This window comes from Phascolarctos cinereus, unplaced genomic scaffold (genome assembly GCF_003287225.1).
Source record: "Phascolarctos cinereus isolate Bilbo 61053 unplaced genomic scaffold, phaCin_HiC Scaffold_726;HRSCAF=1367, whole genome shotgun sequence".
Classification (NCBI taxonomy): Eukaryota; Metazoa; Chordata; class Mammalia; order Diprotodontia; family Phascolarctidae; genus Phascolarctos; species Phascolarctos cinereus.
This window is the reverse complement of record NW_027556098.1, coordinates 576073-600395: the sequence shown is the minus strand read 5'-3', so window position 1 is coordinate 600395 and position 24323 is coordinate 576073. Positions and strand designations below refer to the sequence as shown.

Here is a 24323-nt window from a genome sequence, read left to right as displayed (position 1 = left end):
TTTGACTTTGTTGTCTTCTTCTGGTTGTATATTTTGATCTTCTTTGTCACCAAAGTAAGAAAATATTGTCTGACTCTTTTTGTGCTGCTTGCTCATGATCCCAGCCAATTATTTGAGTTTTAAACTCTTTGTTAAGGTAAGAGTCTGCTTCCAATATGGAGAATGTACTGTCCCAAGCTTCAGGGGTTTGTACAGCTGTTTTCAGAGATACTTGTAGGGACCTGTAAATTTTCAGTTCTTCCAAGGTGGTATGATAAGGGGCGATGTGTTTACTCCTTTCCTCATCTGTGCTTGGTCTGTTAGTGACCACAAGCACTCCTTTCTGTCCTGGAACTGTGAGGAGGGTTTTCTCTGTACAGCCATTACAAGCTCCACCATGCCAGCGCTCCTTCTCACCCCAGGACTGCCACCCAGAACTGTGACCCAGATCCAAGCACTGGCAAATCAAGAGATTCCTGCCTCAGCACTAGCAAAGAAATCCATGCAAATCCCTCTCTGATCAGCCACTGGATTCCCCCTCAGTCTGTGGGCTGGAAGCTCAGGAGGCAGCTGCCCCCCCAGGACCATGCTCTCAGGGAACCGGAGTTGAGAGCCTGCCTTCCTCTCTCAGCACCACAGAAACAGACTTTTCCCACTGACCTTCTAGGTTGTCATTGGCTTTCATGGGTTGAGAAGTCTGGAAGCTGCCACAGCTGCCCACGCTTCAGTCCTCTAAGGCCTGCTTCAGGTTTGCTGTGGCCTGCACACCCATGCTGCACTGTCCTCTGCTCCCAGTCCAATGCGATATACCTTTTTGATCAACTGTCCAGGTTGTCTTGGGCTGGAAATTTGTTTCACTCTGTCTTTTTGTGGGTTCTGCTGTTTTAGGATTTGTTTAGAGCCATTTTTATAGGTATTTGGAGGGATTTGTAGTAGAGCTCAAGCAAATCACTGCTTTCACTCTGCCATCTTGGCTCCGCCCCTCAGCAGGCTGGTTTTCAAAGAGGCAGAGGAACTATAGATTAAATTGTTGATGTTTGCTGGATTATGAAGAAAGCAAGAGAATTCCAGAAAAACCTCTACTTCTGCTTCATTGACTACACTAGAGCCTTTAAGTATATGGATCACAACAAAGTGTGGCAAGATCATCTTACTTGTCTCCTGAGGAGCCTGTATATGGGCCAACAAGTAAGAGTTAGAATCAAAAATGGAACAACTGAATAGTTAAGATTGAAAAAGGAGTAGGGCAAAGTTTTATATTGTTGCCTTATTTATTTAACTTATATGCAGAATACATCATGTGAAATACCAGGTGAATCAAAAGTTGGAATTAAGGTTGCCAGGAGAAATATCAACCATCTCTGATATGCTTATGATACCACTCTGATGGCAGAAAGTGAAGAGGAATTAAGAAACCTCTCGGTGAGAGTGAAAAAGGAGAGTATCAAAGGTGGCTTGAAGCTTAACATTAAAAAAAAGTAAAAACAAAACCAAGATCTTGGCAACTGGTCCCATCACTTCCTGGCAAATAGAGGAGGAAGAAATGGAAGCAGTGTCAGATTTTACATTCTTAGCCTCCAAGATCACTGCAGACAACAGTTGTAGCCATGGCATTAAAAGATACATCCTTCTTGGAAGGAAAGCTATGGCAAATGTAGACAGCATGCTAAAAAGCAGAGATGTCACCTTGCTGACAAAAGTCCATATAGTCAAAGCTATGGCTATGAGTTAGACTAAGAGGAAAGTTGAGTACTGTAGAATTGATGCTTTTGAATTGTGTTGCTTGAGAAGACTTTTGAGAGTCTCTTGGACAGCAAGGAGATCAAATCAGTGAATACTTCAAGAAATTAATTCGGGGGCAGCTAGGTGGCACAGTGGCCCTGGAGTCAGGGGACCTGAGTTCAAATCTGGCCTCAGACACATAATACATCCTAGCTGTGTGACTCTGGGCAAGTCACCTAATCCCGATTGCCTCACTTAAAAAAAATTAATTCAGGCTATTCTTGGAAGGTCAAATACAGAAGCTGAAACTTAAATACTTTGGCCACATAATGAGAAGACAGGACTTATTGGAAAAGACCTTGATGTTAGGAAAGATTGAAAGCAAAAGGAAAAGGGGATGGCAGAGAATTAGATGGATAGATAGTATCATGGAAATAACAAACATGAATTTGGGCAGACTTCGAAAATAATGGAGGATAGAAGGGTCTGACTTGGTTCATGGGATCACAAAGAGTTGGATATAACAATGACTGAACAGCAATAGCAGCAACATATTTATAGAAGCTAAGAAATTGAGGGACCATCAGGGATAGTAATATAGTGTAGGACAATGAGAGAAATGAGGAGGAATCTTGAAAACTTTTCTTAGATATTTTTTTCTGCAAACATAGGAAAATAGAAGACACTATTGTATAGACTGAGCTGGAGGGAGGGTGGATAATAAAAAATATTATTGAAGCATTTAAAAGTAAAATAATAGTGTTTAAAAATAACCCTTTCACCTGCACATTTTTAATTTGTGTAGTGTTATAAAGCCTGCTGGAAAGGCTTAATCTCTCAACTTTTACTAGCTGTTGCATCTGCTATATCCCAAATCTGTTGAGGCCAAGACTCCTAAGCTCTTTTTACAGCTTGGTCATAGCATGCCTGTGAATCTGAACTGCACAAAGGAGAAAATTATGGAGATTATTAGTGTATAGGCTTTAGGGAGATTCTTAGCTCAGTAATGAAGCACATGAACTATTAATTTAATAATGAATTTGCAAATGTATCAAAATAACTCCTATATAATTGAAATTTGTATTAAGAGTGACCTTAAATATAATAACATACACAATTATTCCTAAAAAGAGGATTATAATGGATTATAATCATAAACCATACTAAACCCAAATTCCTAGGAGAGACAGATTTAGAAAGAGAAAGCAACAACAACAAAGAACAATGACTCTAAAGAACTTGTTAGGTGCATACCTAATAATTTTGATCAAACTCTCCAGTTAGAACTGTAGGGTGGCAAAACCTTTTGTTTCATACTCATCCAGGAATCACTTATGAATAAATAGGGCTGTCTCCTTTAGGAAACAGAGAATCACCTCCTCCCTCTAATCTACGTGACTCACTGGGGAGCCTACCTTGTCTATGATAGAAAATCAGCTCCCCAGTATGTGGGTCCTTGAGAGGCATTCTTACACCAGCTGGAGCTGGATGGGGACAGGGTGATTTCTTCTTTCACTCCTTTCTTGATGTCAGTTGTCCTTCATATCAGGATGTTCATTGTCAAATTATAGTACCAATGAGGGTGAAACAGGATAAACCTAACAACAGAAGGTAAACCAACGAAGAGTAGTGAAGAAGTGGGGAGAGTCACAAAAATGAAAGAGAAGGACATTACTTTTATTTGGAATAGTTTTTGTGGAAAGAAATAAGAGGGAAGTTTGGAATGACAAAGTACCCTTCTTCTAGTTTCCCTTCATGTGTTGTCTCCCCTCATTAGCATGTAAGTTCTTTGAAGGCAGGGCATATTTTTTCTTATTTTTATTTGTATTCCCAACCCTTAGCACTGTGTCTGGTATAAGCACTTGATTAATTATTTCCGTATCAGAGTAAGGTTTAGAAAGTGTAACACTTGGAATTTTTAGCCGTTTATGAAGGAATAGGTAGGTGGAATGCATCTTGGAAGAAGTTGGGGGGGAGATGGAAATTTTATGGATGAGAGAAGCCAAGAAAAGAGTTGAAGCTGACACCAAGATTTGAGAAACTGTACAGTGGGAGAGAAGGGAAACTAATGCATGTTTGTGATAATAGTTTGTGAATCAGCTGGGCAAAGATTTTTTTTAGAGATGGATATTATTAGCTCTTATTCCCTGCCCCAGGGGTACAGAGTAGCTTGAATGCTGTATTTTATCAATATTTGCCAGGAGTTTTTTCCGTCACATAGTTTGTAACCTTTTAAAGGAGCAGATTAGGTTGCTTTTCAAGCCCAACTTCACTTTCCATATGGTATACCTCCTCTAAATAATGTGGGAACTCCTATTTTTTCTTTTGTCTATGTCCTCACCCAGGGACTGTCTCTTTTGCACATGGGTGGCTACTGCTAACATACACAGCTACCATTGAATATGAAAATTCCCACTTGTTGAAGTACCCTAAAGTTTCTCCCCTGCCCCTTACTACATTTATAGCCAGTTGTCTCATCTTCTCTTTCTTTTGTCCCTATTGTCCCACATAGAATCAATTCTTTAGGTCTAACTTTTTTTTAATGAAAGTGGAATTTTCAGCCACTCAGTAGGTGGCACTACCAATCTAAGAATAAGCTCCCCTGTAAATATGCAATTCTGAAATAAACAGAATATACTGCTTATTCATTGCTTTTATTCATCATGCTTTGGAGACTTCTCTCCATACCCACCAAAATTCAAAATCATAATCTTTCTGAAACTTCTTTATGTCCAATAGATACTCATACTAATGAATATAATATTAAGAGAGAGAAAGAGACAGAGGAGAGACAGAAAGAGAGGGGGGGAAAGGAAAGAGGAGAAAGGAGGAAAACAGGTGGGGACAGAGAGAGAGAGAGGGAGAGAGAGAGAGAGAGAGAGAGAGAGAGAGAGAGAGAGAGAGAGAGAGAGAGGAGAATATAAAGGGAGGATTAATGAAATCTTGTGTGCTGTGCCCCATGCATAGTAATTGTAGCCCACAATTGTTCTGGATGACCAGATTTGGTGACTTGCTTTTTTTTTCACTTCTTATATCATAGTATAATAATGTACATCTTGATAGCACAGGTGTCATATGAGCTAAGTCAATAGGCATAAATTTAGCCTTGTGGTACAAATGTTAATGGCAATGATGTACTAATTAGCTAGCAGTTAAACTTCTGACAAACATAGCCATCCATAACATTTTCTTGAACCTAGAATCAAACAAAAAGGGTGACTGGGCATTTGAAATAGCTGTCACAAAGTCCATATACCAAAAGCTCATACATTTTACTCACAGGAAAATGCTTTGTGTCATTTCTCAGAACCCAGATTATAAACTGGTAGCTTTATTTCCCATATAGTTAAAAAAAAACTTTAGTTGTCTCATTTTGGAGATGGGTTAAAAGTTGGGGGACAGAAGGAAAAAAAGGAGCTAATAACTAGGCAAACTGATAGCATTGAGAAATGAAAGCATAAAAAATGGATAATTTTGATTACATTAAATTGAAAAGTTTTTGCACAAACAAAGCCAATGCAACCAAGATTAGGAGGGAAGTAGAAAACTGGGAAAGAATTTTTATGATTGGTGTCTCTGATAAGGGCCTCATTTCCAAAATATATAGAGAACTAAGTCAAATCACATAATATCAGAAGCATTCAATGTGCCGGTTGTTTCTCTCATGTTTAGACAAAAGCTTTCATTCATATTCGTTACTTAAAAATAAAATTAATTTTTATTGATATCTTTTGTTTTTATATCGCTTATATTTCCCTTTTTATTCATTCTCCTTCCCCTTTTAGAGAGCCATAATTTATAATAAAGAATAGTCTTAAGAGGAAAAATAAAAAAAACGTGAAGAGAAATAATTGGCATAAACTGATCAATACCTTTAGAAAATCTATGACATGGTAGTTCAGGTTAGGTACTCACCCATCAGAAGAGAGGGTTACAAGGCAGAGGTACCTCCAGGATGAGAAGATTGTTGGAAAGGACCTAGAAAAGTCTAGAGAGTAAGATGTGGAGCCCAGATTGAAGTGAGCATGGCCTGGGCATCTCATGAAATGGGGTGAAGAATTCATCAATCAGAAGAGAAGGAAAAAGGTCATAGTCACTAGTGTTTTTAATTTCGACTTTTTCTTTTTGCTTCAAGAGTAGAGCCCTACATTTTCCCTTTGTTTCTTTATTCCAAATATGCCAGTTGTCTTTCATTCATTCATTTACTTTTTCATTCATTCATTCAAATATTTGTTGAGCATCTACTAAGTGGAAGGTTCTACTCTAGAGCCTTTCCTATGATGTTTTAATGAACATGTAGATACAATAGTAGGAGACTGGGTGGCACGATGGATAGAACTCTGGGTTTGGAGTCAGGAAGACCTGAGTTCAAATCCGGCCTCAGATGCTTAGTAGTTATGTGACCCTGGACAAGTCACTTAACTCTCAGCCTTTGTTTCCTGTCTTCCCCCCACTCCCATCACCATTGATGGAAAGACTTCATGAACTTTAGAATTCCAGAGGACTTCCCATCAGCAGCCTAGCTGCATCCCTGGAACAGCTGATGGTAGTGTCTGCATCAGAGGCAAGGGCAGACTGGATACAGATTCATAACTCTGCAGCAAGCCCAGCAGAATACACTATACTTAAATTCAACACCTGGAGAACTCCAGCAAAAGGGCTTCCAGGAGTTATGAATTGTCTCTAAACTTGAGACCACCTACCTCAGGACTTTATACTAGCGGCAGAATGCATCACAGATTTTTGGTGGACAAAAAAGGGGATAGTAAGGACAACTGTTCATACTGTCTCATGTTAGAAAACACCCTTTTCTAGAAAGCTACTTAAATTTGACTAATTGATAAAGTACTCATAATCATGGGAAGAAAGATATTTGTGGGAGTTTGAGTCAAGAGCATTAGAAAGATAACTCCATTGTCCCTCATGGGTACCCATAGATGCCTACAGGGAATATAGCCAGCCATACTATAGAAACCCAATCTGTTATGGATTGTAAGAGTAAATCCAAAGCGTATGTTTAAAGATTTAAGGACAATACCCTCATTTATTGTTTAGGTGGAATGTGACAGTACATCTACTAGCTGATAGCTCCAATAACCCTCACTCCTCCCTCTCTGCCTTCTACTGGCTCATTTCCTTAATTCTCTATCTTGATTCTAGGGCAATCCAGGAGTTATGTACCTCATATGTTGATTAGAAATGCATGATCAACCAATCAACAAACATTTATTTAGCACTTACTATGTGCCAGGTGGCACAGTGGATAGAGTACGGTATCTGGAGCCAGGAAGACTCATCTTTGTGAGTTCAAATCTGGCCTCAGATATTTGCTAGCTGTGTGACCCTGGGCAAGTCACTTAACCCTGTTTGCCTCAGTTTCCTCATCTGTAAAATGAGATGGAGAAGGAATGACAAACCACTCCATTATCCTTGCTAAGAAAACCTCAAATAGCGTCTCAAAATGACTGAACAACATGTGCCAGGCACTGTGCTAAGCTCTGGGGATATAAAGAAAAGCAAAAGGCAATGCCTTGCATTTGAGGAGCTCACAGTATAGTGGGGATCATGTAATCATATAAGCAACTATGTACAAACAAGCTATAAACAGGATAAATAGGAAATAATCAGCTGAAAGAAAATACTACAATTGAGAGGGATTGGGAAAGGCTTCCTACAAAAGATTTAATTTTATTTAGGGCTTGAAAGAATACAGGAGACGGAGATGAGGAGGGAGAGTGTGAGGGATAGCCAGAGAAAATACCTGGAGTCACAACTTGGAGTGTTTTGTTCAAGGCACTTATTTGGTGGTGTTTTAGCTGTATATTAAAGGAAAAAGGGATTCTGTGAAGCAGGGATAAGGAGACAGTGCATTGCCAACATGGGAAACAACCAGTCTAAAGGCACAGAAATGGAAAATGGAATAGTTTTTCCGAGGAACAGAGAGAAGGGCCACTTTGGTTACAGGATGGGGAGTAACGTACAATGAGGTTGAAAAGATAGGTTTGGGAAAGCTACGAAGGGCTTTAAATGCTAAACAGCAGAATTTATAATGGATGCTAGAGGCATAGGGACCTACTGGAATTGGTTGAGTAGGGGAATTTCATGGTCAGATCTGCACTTAAGGAAAAATCACTTTAGCATCTATGTGGATAATGGAATAGAGTAAGGAGAAAGTAGAGTCAGGGAAGTGAATCAGGTGCCCATTGCATTAGAGTAGATGAACGATGATGATAGCCTGAACTAAGGTGGTGGCTACATTACTAGGAAGGAGTCAGATATGAGAGATCTTTTGACATAAAAATGTCAATATTTGACATCTGACTAGATGTATGGTATAAGGGAGAGTGAGAAGTTGAGGATAAGGTTAAGCTTATAAACCTAGGAGATTGGAAGTATGGTGGTAGCTTTGACAGAAACATGTGAAGGAATGAATAAGGGGACAGAGTGAATGAAGTCCTGGACATAGAGTTAGGAAGACCTGGGTTCAAATCTTGCCTCAGAAACTCACTGACTGAAAGAACTTAGTGAGATCATAGACTCATAGGATCATATGTTTATGCTGGAAGGGAGGTTAAAGGCTATGAAGTCCAAAACGCTCATTTTACAGATGATGAAACTGAGACAGAGAGAGGTTAAGTAACTTGGCCAGAGTCGCATGCTAGTATTTGAGGCTGGATTTGAACTTGGGACTTCCTGATTTCAAGCCTCTCAGCCTCTGTTTCCTCTTCAGCAAAATGGAGGTAGTAATAGCACTTACCTCATAGAACTGTTTTGAAGATCAGACTTGATAATATATGTAAAGCTCTTTTCAAACCTAAAAGCATTATACAAATGTTAACTATTGTCATCATTAATAACATAATTCTTTTCCTCTCTACCCTGGGTCTCTATAAGTTCTTTCAATTATTTACAAGCCTCAAAAGGTCATTTACAAAATTTTAATTATTAATATGAAATAGCAATTATCTTTAAGCTAAAGTACTGCCAAGCTTATCAAACTGAGTATCTTTGGTCCAGGTAGACCAAATGGACCAGACCAGCCAGTTATTCACTCAGCTGGATGGTGCGTTGTGCAATTGGAATGGAATTCATAGCAATATAGTTCAGGTTCACTCTTTAAGCCAACTCACCAGGATTTCACAGGAAAGATAAAACCTATGTTTTAGGAAAATTACTTTGGCAGCTATATGGAGCTTAGACTGGAGAGGGGAGAGGTTTAAGGCAGGGAGACCAATTGGGTTATTGCCGTCATTCAGGTTAGATGTGGGAAGGGTGGTGGCTATGGAGCTAAAGAAAAAGGGACAAATTGGAGAGATATTGTGGAGGTATAAAGGCATAACAATTAACTGGTGTCAGAGATTGAGGAAGAATGAAGAGTTGAAGGTGACTGGAAGGTTGTGAACCTAGGTGACTAGAGGGATGGTGGTATCATCGACAGAAATAAGGCTGTTTTGGGGGAAGAAGTGAGAAGACACTTCCCTTACTACTTTGCAGAGGGAAGATGGGGTCCATGAATATGGAACACTGCATGTGTTGTCAGATTTTTTTCTATGAATTGACCAATTTTGCTCATTTTTCTCTTCTTTTTCTTTGTTTCTGTTAAAAAAATTTGTTATATGGGATGTTTCTCTAGGAGGGGAAGAGGAGAAGGATACAAGGGCAATATATAAAAAACAAAAGATATAAATACTTTTTAAAAATAATAAATGAAGTTTGAAAGAGTTGTGGCTTGGGGAAAAAGATGAATGATTTTCTGGACATGTTGAGTTTGAGATGCCTAGGGGACATCCAGCTCAAAAGGTCCAACAGGGCAATTGGGTAATGTGGGATTAGAGTTCAGGAGAGAGACTAGGGCTGGATATATAGATTTTAGTCACCGGCATAGAGACAGCATTTGAACCTACAAGATCTGATGATATTACTGAAATAGAAGATGGTTAGTTATTTAATTGGTTGAATATTTTCATTGCTGCTAAATTTTTATCCTTTGAGGACAGATTTGATTTCTTGAAATAGCCAAAATTAATTTGTAACTAAATCTAGTAAATAAAGTGTCTGATCAAACTCAGTAATAATATATTTGGTCAAAAAAAAAAAAACCCAGGGCAGCTAGGTGGCGCAGTGGATAGAGCACCAGCCCTGGAGTCAGGAGTCCCTGAGTTCAAATCTGACCTCAGACACATAATACTTCCTAGCTGTGTGACTGTGGGCAATCACTTAACCCCAATTGCCTCACTAAAACAAAACAAAACAGAAAGCCCAAACCATGAGATATGGCTATGAATTCATTTATTTTGAATATCAGAATTTGTTGGTGATATTTGATGTATATACTTTCCCAACTGTTACTTATCTTCTAATTTTGTTTTCACTGATTTAATTAATTCGAATGCCTTTTAATTTTATGTGGTCAAAATGATCTATTTTGTCTTAATGATCTACTCTATCTAAAGATTTATTATGATATATGATTGTAATTCATGTCATTGGTAGATTTTCTTTTTCTTCCTCTTTCTACAGAATGGTCTCCCATCAGGGAATAACAGATACATTTTCAATGGTGATTTTGTAGATAGAGGGCAAAATTCCATGGAGGTACTGATGGTCCTGTTTTCGTTTCTTCTTGTTTATCCCAGTGATGTGTACTTGAACAGAGGGAATCATGAGGATTATCTAATGAACATGAGGTAATGTTGGCTGACTTTAGGTTTTTCTCTATTTTATTTTGTACCCTATGAAAGTTCTCTTTTAATTTTATTTCATGCATATACTTCACATTGTGAAAGATCCTGAAATTTAGACCTTCCAAAACATGACTGAGAGATGGGAGGGACCTCAGAGGTGTCCTTGTTCTGCCTCTTCATTTGCCAGATGAAGAAATTGAGGTATAGGGAAGGTCAATGACTTGCCAAAGGTCACACAAGAAATAAGTATCTTGTATAAACAGGAGACATGCTAGGTCATGCTGTGGTTCAGACTGAAGGGGTGGGATAAAAGTAAGATAGAACTATTTCAGCTCCTGATTTTTGTACCTCAGACATTTACTTATCTATCAGTTTCTTGTTATTAGCTTAAGAAAAAGTTGTAATTTCATAATAACTTTTGGCTTAGTTTTTTTATATATTTGAGACTTACTTTAAACTCAATTTGCATATGTAACCCGTAGCTCAATTTAAACAAATTGGGGGAAAATTTGAGAGATTTCTCAAATGAACTTCTCACTTTTGGGCTCATGCATCCGCTAGACCAGGCCTGTACAACCAGTGGCCCCCTGGGCCTCTTATGGCCTGTAGGCATGCCAAAGGATTTTGGATGGCCAGTGAAAAATGTAGAGGATGTCTTCCTCTACATTTTTCGATGGCCACCTGAAATCCTTTGGCTGGTTGCAGGTTGTGCAGGCCTGCCCTACACAAATTAGGATTATATTCCTTTTGACTCTATGCACAATCTCTCCTCAGAACATTAGAAAATGTCATCTCATGTCTTGGTCTCTATGGAAAAAGTAAAGGGTCCCTCAGGCTTGGATGTTTATAAAGGGGGGAAAAATCATCATGATATCATTCCTTTATATTATGTTTATACTCTAAGATTACTGTGTAGAAGCCAATGCCACAAATGAAAACAAAATCAAAGAATAAAATAGTAACAAATTGGGCACTCCAGTATGCCTTGTTACAGCATGGCTCCTTACACATATTTGGATACATAATTGCATCAACATTCAGTCATAGATTGAAGATCATAGCCCCTCAATACTGAGATGTTTGGGCCATATAATTCATCAATTAGCAGCCAGCTTTTGGATTGAGCCACTCACTCTCTACTTATCTAGGCTAGTCCTTAGATGACTTTCTTTTGTTGGGCTAGCTAGCACTCAAAGCATCTTAACAATATTTGAATAACCTTTAAGAATCCATTTTATTGGATTTTAGTGGCCCTGTCATTGGTCAAAACTTGTTTTAAAATACTATGTAACATGAACTTGTTACGTGGTGCATTTATAGGGTTGATGCTATTCCTCCACCAGCAATTCTCAAACTTTTTGGTTTTAGGATCCCTTTACAACTTTTAAAAATTATTGAGGACCCAAAGAGCTTTTGTTTAAGTGGTTACATCCAATGATTGCTGATAGGGCTGGTTTAATAACCAATTTTCCCAAAATGGGTGACTCATTTTTAAGTTTAATCTGTCTTACTAATATTTTCTCTATCACTTTTTAAAGTCTAGACCAGGGGTGAGGAACTTTTGACCTTGAGGCCACATGTGGCCCTCCAGGTCCTCAAGCATGGCCCTTTGACTGAATCCAAACTTCACAGAACAAATTTGTTCTGGTCTAGAAATCAACAAAATAATAAATCAAGTCCTGCTCTGTAGCATTCGACCATATCTGAGGTATAAATGCTCACACTGGAAAATTAATAATTGACTCTTACAAGCCAGTTCAAGCTGGCTCCAAGTATATCTCTGGTTATGTCTATTGGCATTTACCATGTTAGAAATTAAAATGTCGGAATTATGATGAAAATAATTTTGACCTTGTGGGCTCCATGAAAATGTCTAAAGAACCCACAAGGGTCCCTAGACCGCACTTTGAGAACTCTATACCACTCCAGCATTTTAAATGAGCTGTACAAAACTGAGGATAATTAATGAAGAAAATTATTTTTCATCATTTTACCTCTTCTAGATAATTCCATTCAACTATTAATATTCTTGGGACTTTCACCTAAGACATTGTATGTTGTTACATGATCTCTGTATAGGGAAAATGAAGAGCCAGCTTTTTGCTGGTAGAGCAGTAAAGATTAGGTTGGACATTTTTATCATATTCAGCAGACTCTTAGCAGTGTACCCTTTGTCTTATCACAGAGGATTAAGTCTTAATTGATAGCCTACAAAATGTGATCCAGATACAAAATAAAGAAAAGAAAGATGGAAAGAGATAAAGGGAAAACCAAATGTATCTAGGGAGTTAGAGTATGGGAGACTGCAAGACAAAGGAGAGGTGGAAGAAACAGTTTGTTACTGTGCAAAGAATTCTGGGTTTGGAATCAGAACACCTGGATTAAAATCCTAACTCTCCTACTTATGACCTATGTGATTTTGGGCAAGTCATTTAATCTTTCAGAATTCTGATTTCTTCATTTATTAAATGAGAGAGCTGGCCTCGGAGTCCTCCTCGGGTTTTGTTATTATATAAAGGGAGCTTCATTGTGGTATTTAAAGGTACAGAGACTCATATGTTGTGAGTTCTGCTATTGACTTGGAATGTGCATACAAGATGTTGAGAAGATCCTGAGACTTTTCAAACCTATAAATTGCTACCTCCCTCTAGAAATTCATAAAGGAACAAATTATGCTGCCAGAAAGAGCCCTTAAAAGAATCTAGAGTGACTACAAAGCCACTGGAGTTTACTGAATGTGAAAAGTGATACTGGGATCCTTACACTTTAGGAAAATTATTTTAGCAAGCTACATAGAGGATGGATTCGTGTGATGAGAGACTTAAGACAAGGAGACCAAATAGAAGGCTCCTACAAGTCTATGCAAAAGGTGATAAAAGCTGAAGTATGGTAGGGAACATGTGAGTAGAGAGATGGGTATATATACTAGAGATGTTGTAAACATAGAAATGACAAGATTTAGCAAAAAGTTGGATGTAGGGGTGAATGCGAATGAGGAGGTGACACTAAGGCTGTGAGCCTGAGTTACTGGGAGGGTGAAAGTACCTTATAGAATCATAAGGAAGTTTAGAAGAGGGGTGGGTTTATGGAAACTTAAGTTCATTTTTGGAAATGTTGAATTTGAGATTTTCTATATGACAGTAGGTAATGAGGCATTGTAGATCAGGAGAGAGACTAAGGCTGTATATATAGATATGGGAATAATATACATAGAGATGATAATTAAGCCCATGGGAACTAATAAAATTGCCATGTGAGTTAGTATAGAGCAAAAAATAGAAAGAAAGCCCAGGGACAGAGCTCTAGGGAGCACCTGTGGTTAGTGGGCTTAACATGGTTGAAAAACCAGCAAAGGTAACTGAGAAGTAGTGATTTGACAGCTAGTACAAGAACCAGGAAATAGCAGTGTCACCAAAATCCACAGGAGAGAATATCCAGGTGGAAAGGGTGATCAATAGTACTGTAGATGCTGCAGAGAGGTCAGTAAAAATGAGGATTAAGAAAAGGCCATTAAGAGATCGTTGGCTATTAAGAAATCATTGGTAATTTTGAAGATAGCTATGTTAGTTGAATGATGATGTTGGGAGCCGTATTGTAGGATGCTAAGAAGTGAATGAGAGGAGGGAAAATGAAGACGTCTATTATAGACTGCCTTTTCAAGCTGTTTGGCCATAAAGGGCAGAAGAGGTATCAAATGAGGGTTTTTTGGGAACGGGGGTGACACAGGCATGTTTGCAGGCATTAGGGGAGCAGTCAACAGACAAGGAAGAGATAGAAAATAAGTGATACAGTGGGGATGACAGGGAGGACAATCTGTTGGGGTAGAGGTGAATCACTTGGGCAGGTGGAGGGATTGAAAATATATAAACCAAAGGGACTGACTGCTGGAGACAGATCTTGGAGTTTGCAGAGGGAATGGGATCAAGGTGCAAATAGAGGGATGTGATTACTTTTGTGGCTAGAAGGAAGATACCACTGAGAAATTTTGAGGGATGGAGAAGGGAGTTTGAGGAAGTTCATGTTAAAAGGCTTCAGTCTTCTATGTGAAGCTATCTTCCCTAAGTGTGGGCAATAGAGGTGTAGTTGGGAGCAAGAGGAGAGAAGAAAATGCTTGAAACGTCATTTGCGTGGAAATAGATAAAGAAGTGACTATGCACTGGCCCTGAAATCAGGAGGACCTGAGTTCAAATCTGGCCTCAGACCAAACACTTCATACTTAGTAGCTGTGTGACCCTGGGCAAGTCACTTAACCCCAATTGCGAAGAAGAAGAAGAAGAAGAAGAAGAAGAAGAAGAAGAAGAAGAAGAAGAAGAAGAAGAAGAAGAAGAAGAAGAAGAAAAAGTAGTAGTAGTAGTAGAAGAAGAAGAAGAAGAAGAAGAAGAAGAAGAAGAAGAAAAAGTAGTAGTAGTAGTAGAAGAAGAAGAAGAAGAAGAAGAAGAAGAAGAAGAAGAAGAAGAAGAAGAAGAAGAAGAAGAAGAAAAGAAGAAGAAGAAGAAGAAGTGATAATGGCAGAGTAGAAAGACTGTCAAGGAATAGCAAAGCTCATCTGAGGTTACATAGTGGTTGAAATAAATTCAATTTTATTATTTTCTCCAGTGAGGTTCAGAAGGCCTGAAAGGGGAATGGAGATGTTAGATAGTGGGGTCTACTAAGAAGTTGGTGTAACTATATTAGTGTGTGCCTGAAATGGGGCAGAGGAAAAGATCATTAGAGTTGGGGAGGTTGAGGAACTATATACTTAGATTTAGTAGAATTCTGAAATCTCATTTTTCATGACCTCTATGAATCAGGGCTCTGGTTGAGGGAGAGCATGGAAGAAGCTGGAAAGAAATGTAGTCTGACATATATCCTACACTTTAGGAGAGTAGCTTTCATGAGTTTAGAGAAAATATGGCTTGAGACTCTTAAAAGAAAAGTCAGCTCAAAAGATATGATCAAGAATAATGATAATTCATTTGCAAATGATTCAGATGAATAGAGAAGTCGACTTGTATAGAAGGCCTAAAGAACTGCACGAGAAACTCAGATTTTCAAAGACTAGTCAGTAGATGAAAACAAGGGCACACCTTCTAACATAAGTACCCCAACATGTCACTGATCAACAATACTAATATTAATATGAGTTGAGACTTGTGAAAACTGAAAAGAACCAGAAAAAGTAATCTCTTGTACATATCCTCCTCTAAATCTTTGATAAAAGGGGCCAAATGAATGGCGAAATGAATAGAGCACCATCTCTGGAGTCAGGAGTACCAGAGTTCAAATGCGGCCTCAGACACTTGATACTTACTAACTGTGTGACCCTGGGCAAATCACTTAACCCCAGTTGCCTAGCCAAAAACAAAAAAAGTGCTATGTAAATGTTATATATTATTAGTTATCTATAAATTACAGATATTTTGGACAGTCACTACAGTCAACAATAAGCTGGGCCAAGAATTGAATAAGAGGCAAACAGTAGACTGAATTGCATTTTGGAAATGATGAAGTGCTTTCAACAATCCAAAGTTACCCTCTAATGCAAAATTCCGTCTTTTTTGTTTCCAGTATTCTCCAAGTGATGTTATATGTCACCATAGCAGTACTTGTCCTATGTGTCTGTTATATTTTACTTTCCATACATGACTAGCCTACCTCCTTCTCTGATTAGGCATTCCTTTTTTATGCCACTTCTTTCAAGTGGTAATATGGTAAAATCTTATCATTTCTCTCCCCATTCATTGCCCTTGGAGTAATTTATGCTTCAGTTAGAGTTTGGACAAGATGACCTATGAAGCCTTTTCCAACTCCAAAATGTTATTAATTATTATCCTTCAGTCATGTTTTTTGGATTACTAATTCATTACAAAATCTCGTTCACTCTGGCTCCTTTCTCTTAAGTCCTTAAGAATATTGTACTATATAGTATATCATTTAATGAGACACTTTATATTATTTTCCAATTGTTTAACTACAACAAGATATGGAAATCCCTGAGGGTAGGTACTATATATATATTGGACTACTTTTGCTTCATACATAGTACTTAGAGGAAGTTTTCTACTTCTAGTAAATGCTCAATAAATACTTAATGAAAAATAATTTTAGACAAAACTTTATTTGTTTCTCATTATTGGGATATAATTTTCAGTATGTCTCTGAATTAATTAACATTTAGTTAAGCTGTTTGCATTCCTATTGCTGTTTTTAGGTATGGCTTCACAAAAGAAATTATGCAAAAATATAAGGTAAGAATTTCCCCCCCCTAATTTCCTTTGGTTTCATGCATTAATCAAGAATAAAACAAGCATATGTGGAGCTACAGTTAGCCAGCCATTCTCTACCCATATCTTAGGGGTACCTAGGTGGCAGAGTTAGAGCACTAGACCTGTAGTTAGGAAGGAAGGAAGAAATTCAAATCCAGCCTCAAGCACTAGCTCTGTGGCCCTGGGCAGCACACTTGAGCTCTCTCAGCCTCAGTTTCTTCACCTGTAAAATGGGAATAATACCACATATTTCCTTGTGAGGATAAAATAATATTTATAAAGCACTTTGCAAACTTTAAAACTCTATGTAAATGCTAGTTACCTTGGTGCTAAGTGTCAGAGGCAGGATTTGAACCCAGGTCCTCTGACTCCCAAGCCAAAGTTCTTTCTACTGTGCCATACTACCTTCCAAAATGTTTTGATAGAAATAAACTAGAAAGCAATATATTGAAAACATGTATATAAATTTTATGCAGGTAGCATGAAATAATAACAACACATTTTATGGTGCTTTAAAGTATACTTATATTGTTCCTTAATTGCTGCTCTCACAGCAATCCTCTAAGGTATGTATTTTAAGTAGAATCAGGCTATTTTATGGATGAGGAAACAATCCCACAGAAGTTAAGTGTCTTGTTCATAATCACACAGCTACAAAGTTGAAGCCAGGATTTGAACCCAAATCTCCTGGCATCGTCTTGTTGCTCTTTATGCAAAGTGCATGGTAGAATCATAGTTCTTGATTTTAAATGTGATTTTCCAAATCATCTTTGCATTAGTTTATCCTAGGGGGGAGCAAGAAGAAGGGCACAAGGTAGAGAAACCACTCCTCCTTTTTCCCTTTGAGGGCTCAGTATTTAATTACATCAGTGATATCCAAATATATATGCATACGTATATGTGATGAACATTACCCAGATGATTCAATCCATATGAGTACAGAGAAGAAATTAAAATGAATAGCTACATATATCTAATTGAACCTATGAACAAATAAGCTAGTATAATACGCACAAGCAATAGATAAAAAGAGAAAGCGTTCATTTCCTGTAGAGTCGTGATGGCAGGATAAAAACGGCTGTCTATGGAGACTAGGAAAGAATTCTTCACTTGTAGTATCAAGTCCCCTAGGACCTGCCATGTGGAATGTGGAGAAAGAATCTTAGCTGGATCACTAGTTATTATATGAAGACTATGGAGAGATAACAGGAAGTCTAACAGGTGATTTTCTGTTCAGTGTCAATAATCAGAACAAGTTCTAGGCAAAATTTTGAAGTCAGTAAAGTTTATTTTCCACCTCAACCACCCAGTTCTCCCTTTTCCTCCTCCCAGTTTCCCTTCACGTTAAAGGTATAGCTCAAATGAGGTAATGTTTGTGAAGTGCTTAGCACAGTTCTGGGCACATATCAGGCATTTAATAAATTCTTATTCTGTTATTCTCCTTATTGATTATGGGAGGCAGGGGGATGCATGGTACATGATGTGGCAATGACATTGGTGTAACAATGGCTTGCTTATTCTCTATCAGTTGAAAGCTGATAAAAGTTTGTAACTGCTTTTAGTTCTAGAATATCCTCTAGCAGTTGAGGATCTCAAGAGATTTCTAGGCTCTTGGAACTGAGTTGGATTAGCACCATATATGCCCTGGGGTTATCATTGGTAACCCTTAATGGTCCAGGACCTGGAGGGGGAACCTGTAGCCTTGAGGCCACATGGGGCCTCTAGGTCCTCAAGTGCAGCCCTTTGAATGAATCCAAACTTCACAGAACAAATCCCCTCAATAAAGGTTTTGTTCTGCAAAACTTGGACTCAGTCAAAAGGCCACACCTGAGGACCTAGAAGGCCATATGTGGCCTTGAAGCTACAGGTTCTCCACCCCTGGTCCAAGAGATTGATATGTATGATATTGTATGAAGCAACTGGGCAGCGTAGGGAATGGAGTACTGGACACGGAGTCAAAAAGAAGCTGTTTAAATCTTTTCTCACATACTTATTGTGGGCTTTCAGTTAAGTCACTTAACCTCTTTCAATCTAAGTTTCCTTATCCGTAAAATGAGGATAACACCTACCTTCCAGGGTTGTCATGAGGATAATATTTGTAAAATCCCTTGTAGACCTTAAGGTACTATATGAATGTTAGCTGTTACCATGTAGTTCAGATTAAACAATATAACAAATCAACTTAGGTAATGTGAGCTATCCATTAGATTTCATTTTACTCATTACATCCTCTAGTCTGGTTGTGTTATGGAGAAGTTGTTAGTTGGCAGATTAATAAATCTGAAACAATCCAGTTTTTTTTTTTTAGGCAATTGGGGTTAAGTGACTTGCTGAGGGTCACACATGAAACAATCCATTTTTTCATTCATGTCTGTATATTTTATTCTAATTGATGAATAGAACTATATAAATTTCTTCCCTTTTGTGGAACATAAACAAGTACTTTTGTTCCAAACATAGTTACTATTATATAACTTTAAATCACTCCGGAAAATGAATAAACTTACTCAAACTGTTTATTTCTAGGAACATGGTGGAAAAATTTTGCGCTTTCTGGAAGAAGTTTATACCTGGCTTCCAATTGGCACTATAATTGATGAAAAAATTCTGGTCATACATGGAGGAATAGCAGAAAATACAGATTTGAATATACTCAAACAAATAAAAAGAAATAAGGTAAGTAATAGAGTTTACAGAGAACTGTTTGTCATGAAATAGTTGACTCTTAAAAGCTTAGTCAAAAGCTAACTAAAAAATGAAACTCCCCTAATGAAACATAAAGTGACTAACTACCTATGTATGAATAATAATGAGAAAATAATTTCACAGTGAAACATGGTTGAGGGTAATGGTAGTTTAGGCAAACCATCTGGCTGTGAGATTTGATCAGGAACTACGCAAACTGAAAGCTTCAGCAGACCCAGAGTGGTAGTTCTTTTTGTGAGCTTTGTTTTCTGAGTGATTACATTATTATCATCAAGTCAGATAGAAAATGTTTAATGTGCTCCATTTTGTTTTTGCAAATGAAACTTCACATAGTTTTTTGGTAGTTGAAACTCTCAATTCAATTCTTTAAAGAAAAATCCCAATTATATATACATATATACATACAATTTAATAACATTTTGAACTGGTTCCTATTCTTCTTAAAATGAATTTTATAACCCTTTATAGTCAAGGACTCTATTGCTTGAAAGGCTTGAAGCAGGGAAAGCAGGTAGAAGGTGTAGTAGTGCAAATGAGAGGTGGTAAGAGCCAGAACTAGGGTGCTGAGTGGAGAGAAAGGAATACATATGAGACAATGAGTTCTGTTTTGAACCTGTGAGTTTGAGATGCCAGTGGAACAACCAGTTTGATATGTCTAACAAGAAGTTGCTGATTCCTGACTAGAGTTCAGGAGAGAAGTTGTTCATTTGTTTCAATCATGTCTGACTCTTTGTGACCCCATTTGGGGTTTTCTTGGCAAAGATACTGGAGTGGTTTGCCACTTTCTTCTCTAGCTCATTCTATAGAAGAGGAACTGAGGCAACAGACTTGCCCAAGATCGCATAGGTAGGAAGTGTCTGAGGCCATATTTGAGCTCAGAAAGAAGAGTCTTCCTGATGCCAGGCATGGCACGCTATCCACCATGCCACCCAGCTGCCCCAGGAGAGATGTTTGCGCTGGATATATAGATCTGAGAATCATCTGCTTAGAGATAGGATCCAATAGACTTAGAAACAGGAACTTAGGTTATGGAACTAATGATACGACCAAGTGACAAAGTATGGAGGGAAAGGGGAATACTGGGCAAGACAGAATCCCTTTTGGAGATGACCACAGTGGGCATGACCTGAAGGAAGATACAACAAAAGAGACCGAGAAAGATTAATATTATAGAAAGGCGAACTGGGAGAGGTCAATGTCATAAAAATCTAGAGGGGAGATTGTATCCAGAAGGTTATCAGTAGTGTCAAATGCTGCAGAGAGGCCAAGATGATCAGAATTGAGAACAGGCAATTGGATTTGGTAATTTCTTAATTCTTATTAATTGATCATTGGAAACTTTAGAGAGGTAAAAAGATATGAATAGTTTTTGAAAAAGAATTGCTAGCTATTAACAATCACAGAAAAGATTATTTCAAATTGCTAATAATAAGAAAAATATAAATCAAAACAGTTGTAAGGTCTAATTTTACCCAATTGTCAAAGATGACAAAAGATAGAAACAGTCAATGTGGGAAGACTGTGGAAAAATAAGCAAACTGTTAATGAATTTGTGAATTTGTCGAACCCTTTGGTTGGCATTGTTAAAAATAAAAATGATTAAAAAGTACCTGCCCCAAGGTGGTCAGAGACAGATCCTATATATAACAAAATAATCATAGCAGGATTTTTCTTGTGGTAGCAGAGACCTGAAAACATGAGATGTCCACCATTTGGGGAAATGCTAAACAAATTGTGGTACATAAATGTAATGATTATTGCACTGTAAGAAATTATAAATATGGCCAATCTTAGTGTCCCACTCCATAATCCTTGCTACAGGGAAGTGGAGATTACTGAGTCCCTTGAGCTCAGGAGTTCTGAAATACAGTAGGGTCTCTGCAATAAATTTGGCCTCATCATGGTGAGCCTCTGGGAGCAGAGGACCACCAGTTTGCCTAAAGAGAACTGTTTCAGGTTGGAAACAGAATGGATCACAGCTTTTCCTGCCAGTCAGAAATATAGTCAGCCCAAGAGTGACTGCCACACTTACAGCCTATATGAGATAGGGAAACAATTTCAAGAAAAGAAAAGAAATGACAAATATGAAGAATTCAGAGAAGCGTTAGAAGATTTGTATGTAGTATAAGTATAATGTACTATATATATATATATATATATGTAGTATAAGCAAGTACAAAGTAAAGCAAGCAAAACCACACACACACACACACACACACACACACACACACACACACACTCACACAGGTCAATGGCTACAACAGAAAAGAAAAAAAATAGAGAAACCAGATGCAGTGAAATTATAATGACCAGGCTTGGCTCCAAAGAAGAGTTGAGAAAATGCATCTTCCTCCTTTCTTGGAAAAGATGAGGGATTATGGACATGAAATATTGTGTAGACTGAAATGCCCGTGTATTAGAGTGGTTTTTGCTAGACTGCTTTTTTCCTCTTTCTTTCTTCTTTTTTCTCTTCTGTCTCCCTCTCCTCCCTCTTCCTCCTTTTCCTTCTCCTCTTCTTCCTCCTTTTTTCTCTTCTTCCTTTTCCTCTTCCTCTTCCTTCTTCTTTGAAACAGAAGTAACATAAAAACAAAAGATATCAATATATTATATTAAAACAGAAAAAAATTAAGCTGGGTTTCTGATGAATATGTTTACAGAGAGAATGAATTTATCTTGTAGATGAAATCAGTTCTAATGCCACCAATAACACATTCAGGAGTTAATTTAAAATACGGGCATCATGATTTACCCCTATCATCAATATCGGCTATCGACCAACTTTCAAAGATTGAATGGGAACAGGTATGTGAACCCAAAATATTCACCCAGTGAATATTCTTTAAAAAGGCAAATGTTCTCAGAATATAGGAGATGTTTTATCTTATGGTGAGTGGATACAGACAAAATTATTTCTTCCTTGATGCATATCTGTACACACAGCCAAAATTATTTCTTTTTTGTTAAATTATTGTGCTCTTATTTCAAGAGGTAATACAGATTGGAGACCTAAAAGAAATGGTTTATTTACATGTGTATAGATACTGAGAGATGTACATACAGATTCATAGTGGTGTGCATATGCTAGAGAAGAAAACTACAGTCTTCATAATGCCTAACAAAATGTCTTTCATATAGTGGGTGCCAAATAAATATCTTTTGATTGGTAGTAAAGCTAAATGTGTCATAATATGTCATTATTTAAATATTAAGATACTTTTATACCAGTTTTGATTTCCTTTGGAGCAGGACCTTCTGGTGATATAGAAAAGGTGATACAAGATTGTGGTTTTAAGGCTTTGTGATAATTGAAGCACCTATGACAACCCAGGATAGTGACATCATATTAATGATTTGACTGTGAGAGCTTTGACCCCAGGAGAGAGTCAGCAAATCTTTGATAGGGACAGAGGCTTTCCAATAGCTACTCTGCACTATACATTAGTAGAGGTTCATCTGGGAGTTGCCTATACCAATGGAATCATAAGTCAAGTGTGTGTGTGTGTGTGTATATATGTATGTATGTATATATATATATATATGCACATATATAGATATATGCACATACACAGCATATATACAAATGTACCACACATGTGTTATAAGTATATATAAATGCACACATATTATATACTCTGTGTACATATATGTGTATGTATTCACATACATACTTGCTAAGTGGCTGGCTTTTGAGTCAAAAATATCTATGCCTCTTTTACATATTAACTGTGTGTCCTTGGACAAATTGCTTAACCTCTCATTTCCCTAGGCAAGTTTCTAAGACTACAAGTTGGAGAGAAAGTACCAACATTCATTAGTGGAGACAATCACTTCATCTGGGAGTTCTCTATATCAGTGAAATCACAGGCTCAATCCCTAGTCCCTATAAAAAACCCTGAAACCTGGGAACAAGTTTTTGTTATCAGTGAGGTACCTCTTATGTAATTTCCTCACTTGGAAGCTTCTTTGGGCCTTCCTGGTCATGCAGGACCTGGTCCTTTAGTCACCACATCATAGACACAGCAAGGATGCATTTGTAGTCCACGAGGTCCTGGACTTGGAGCATCAAATTGCCAATTCAGATAAGACACTTAGAATCGTAGATTTAGAGCTGCAAAGAATCTCAGAGGCCATTTACTCTAATCTCTTCATCTCGTAGAAGAGGAAACTTAAGCCCAGAGAGATTTGGTGGTCTGCCCAAGATCGAACAGCTGGTAAGTGGCAGAGATAGGATTTCAATACAGGCAGCAGTAGCAGCAGAAGCTAGTATTTATATATTGCTGTAAGTTTTCAAAAGCACTTTTGATATATTATCTCATTTGAATCTCATGACAATCATATGATATAGGGCCTATTATTTTTCCCATTTTACAAGTGATGAAACTGAGGCACAGCAAGATTAAGTGACTGGTCCAGGGTCATACAGCTACTAAGTGTCTAAGGGAGGAATTTAGCTCAGATCCTCTAGCTTCAAATCCAGCTCACTTTCTACTGCACTCTATAGCATGGGAAAACAGTAGGTTGAGGGATTTGAACATGGAAGCATAACGCCTGTAAGATTTAGGTAGTGTGATCTGAAGACCAGTATATTGTAGTAAGCGGATTGGCTTGCACATTCCCCTCTTGCATCAGTGAAGAGGTACATTATACTAACTGCTGCTGGTGGGCATGACTAATAGCAGGAGTAAAATATCAGAGCTAGCAAAAGAACACCTCCTGTCCTAGCGATGCAAGTTATTGGGAGCCTCCCCATAGCTTCTTTTACTTCCCTTTGTGTTTACCAACCCGATTTTTGGTTGGACTTCATAGTTTTCGACTAACAACTCTCACAGGTATCCCAAAATAACATATACAAATAAGATATTATTGCTGTTTTCTTTAGCTTTTCTGCTCTGAAAAAGTTATTAAAATCATTAATAATTAGACAATTTAGTTAATTTTAAGATTTTGTTTTCTCTAAGGAAAATCATACCTATAAAAGGTAAAATAT

At 37.8% G+C, this 24323-nt stretch overlaps 1 protein-coding gene across 8 annotated transcripts in view; it reads left to right on the top strand.

Moving 5' to 3' along the window:
* The window catches only part of PPEF1 (protein phosphatase with EF-hand domain 1), a 138243-nt gene that overhangs the window by 79191 nt on the left and 34729 nt on the right, over positions 1-24323 (top strand). For 6 of the 8 annotated variants that reach the window (XM_021007417.2, XM_021007419.2, XM_021007422.2 and 3 more), the window contains exons 8-11: positions 10222-10388; positions 16576-16612; positions 19157-19306; positions 22016-22138. In XM_021007417.2, coding sequence (XP_020863076.1) covers positions 10222-10388; positions 16576-16612; positions 19157-19306; positions 22016-22138 — 477 coding nt within the window. The remainder of the gene's footprint in view (positions 1-10221; positions 10389-16575; positions 16613-19156; positions 19307-22015; positions 22139-24323) is intronic. The other 2 variants (XM_078146077.1, XM_021007421.2) reach the window with 1 other exon arrangement.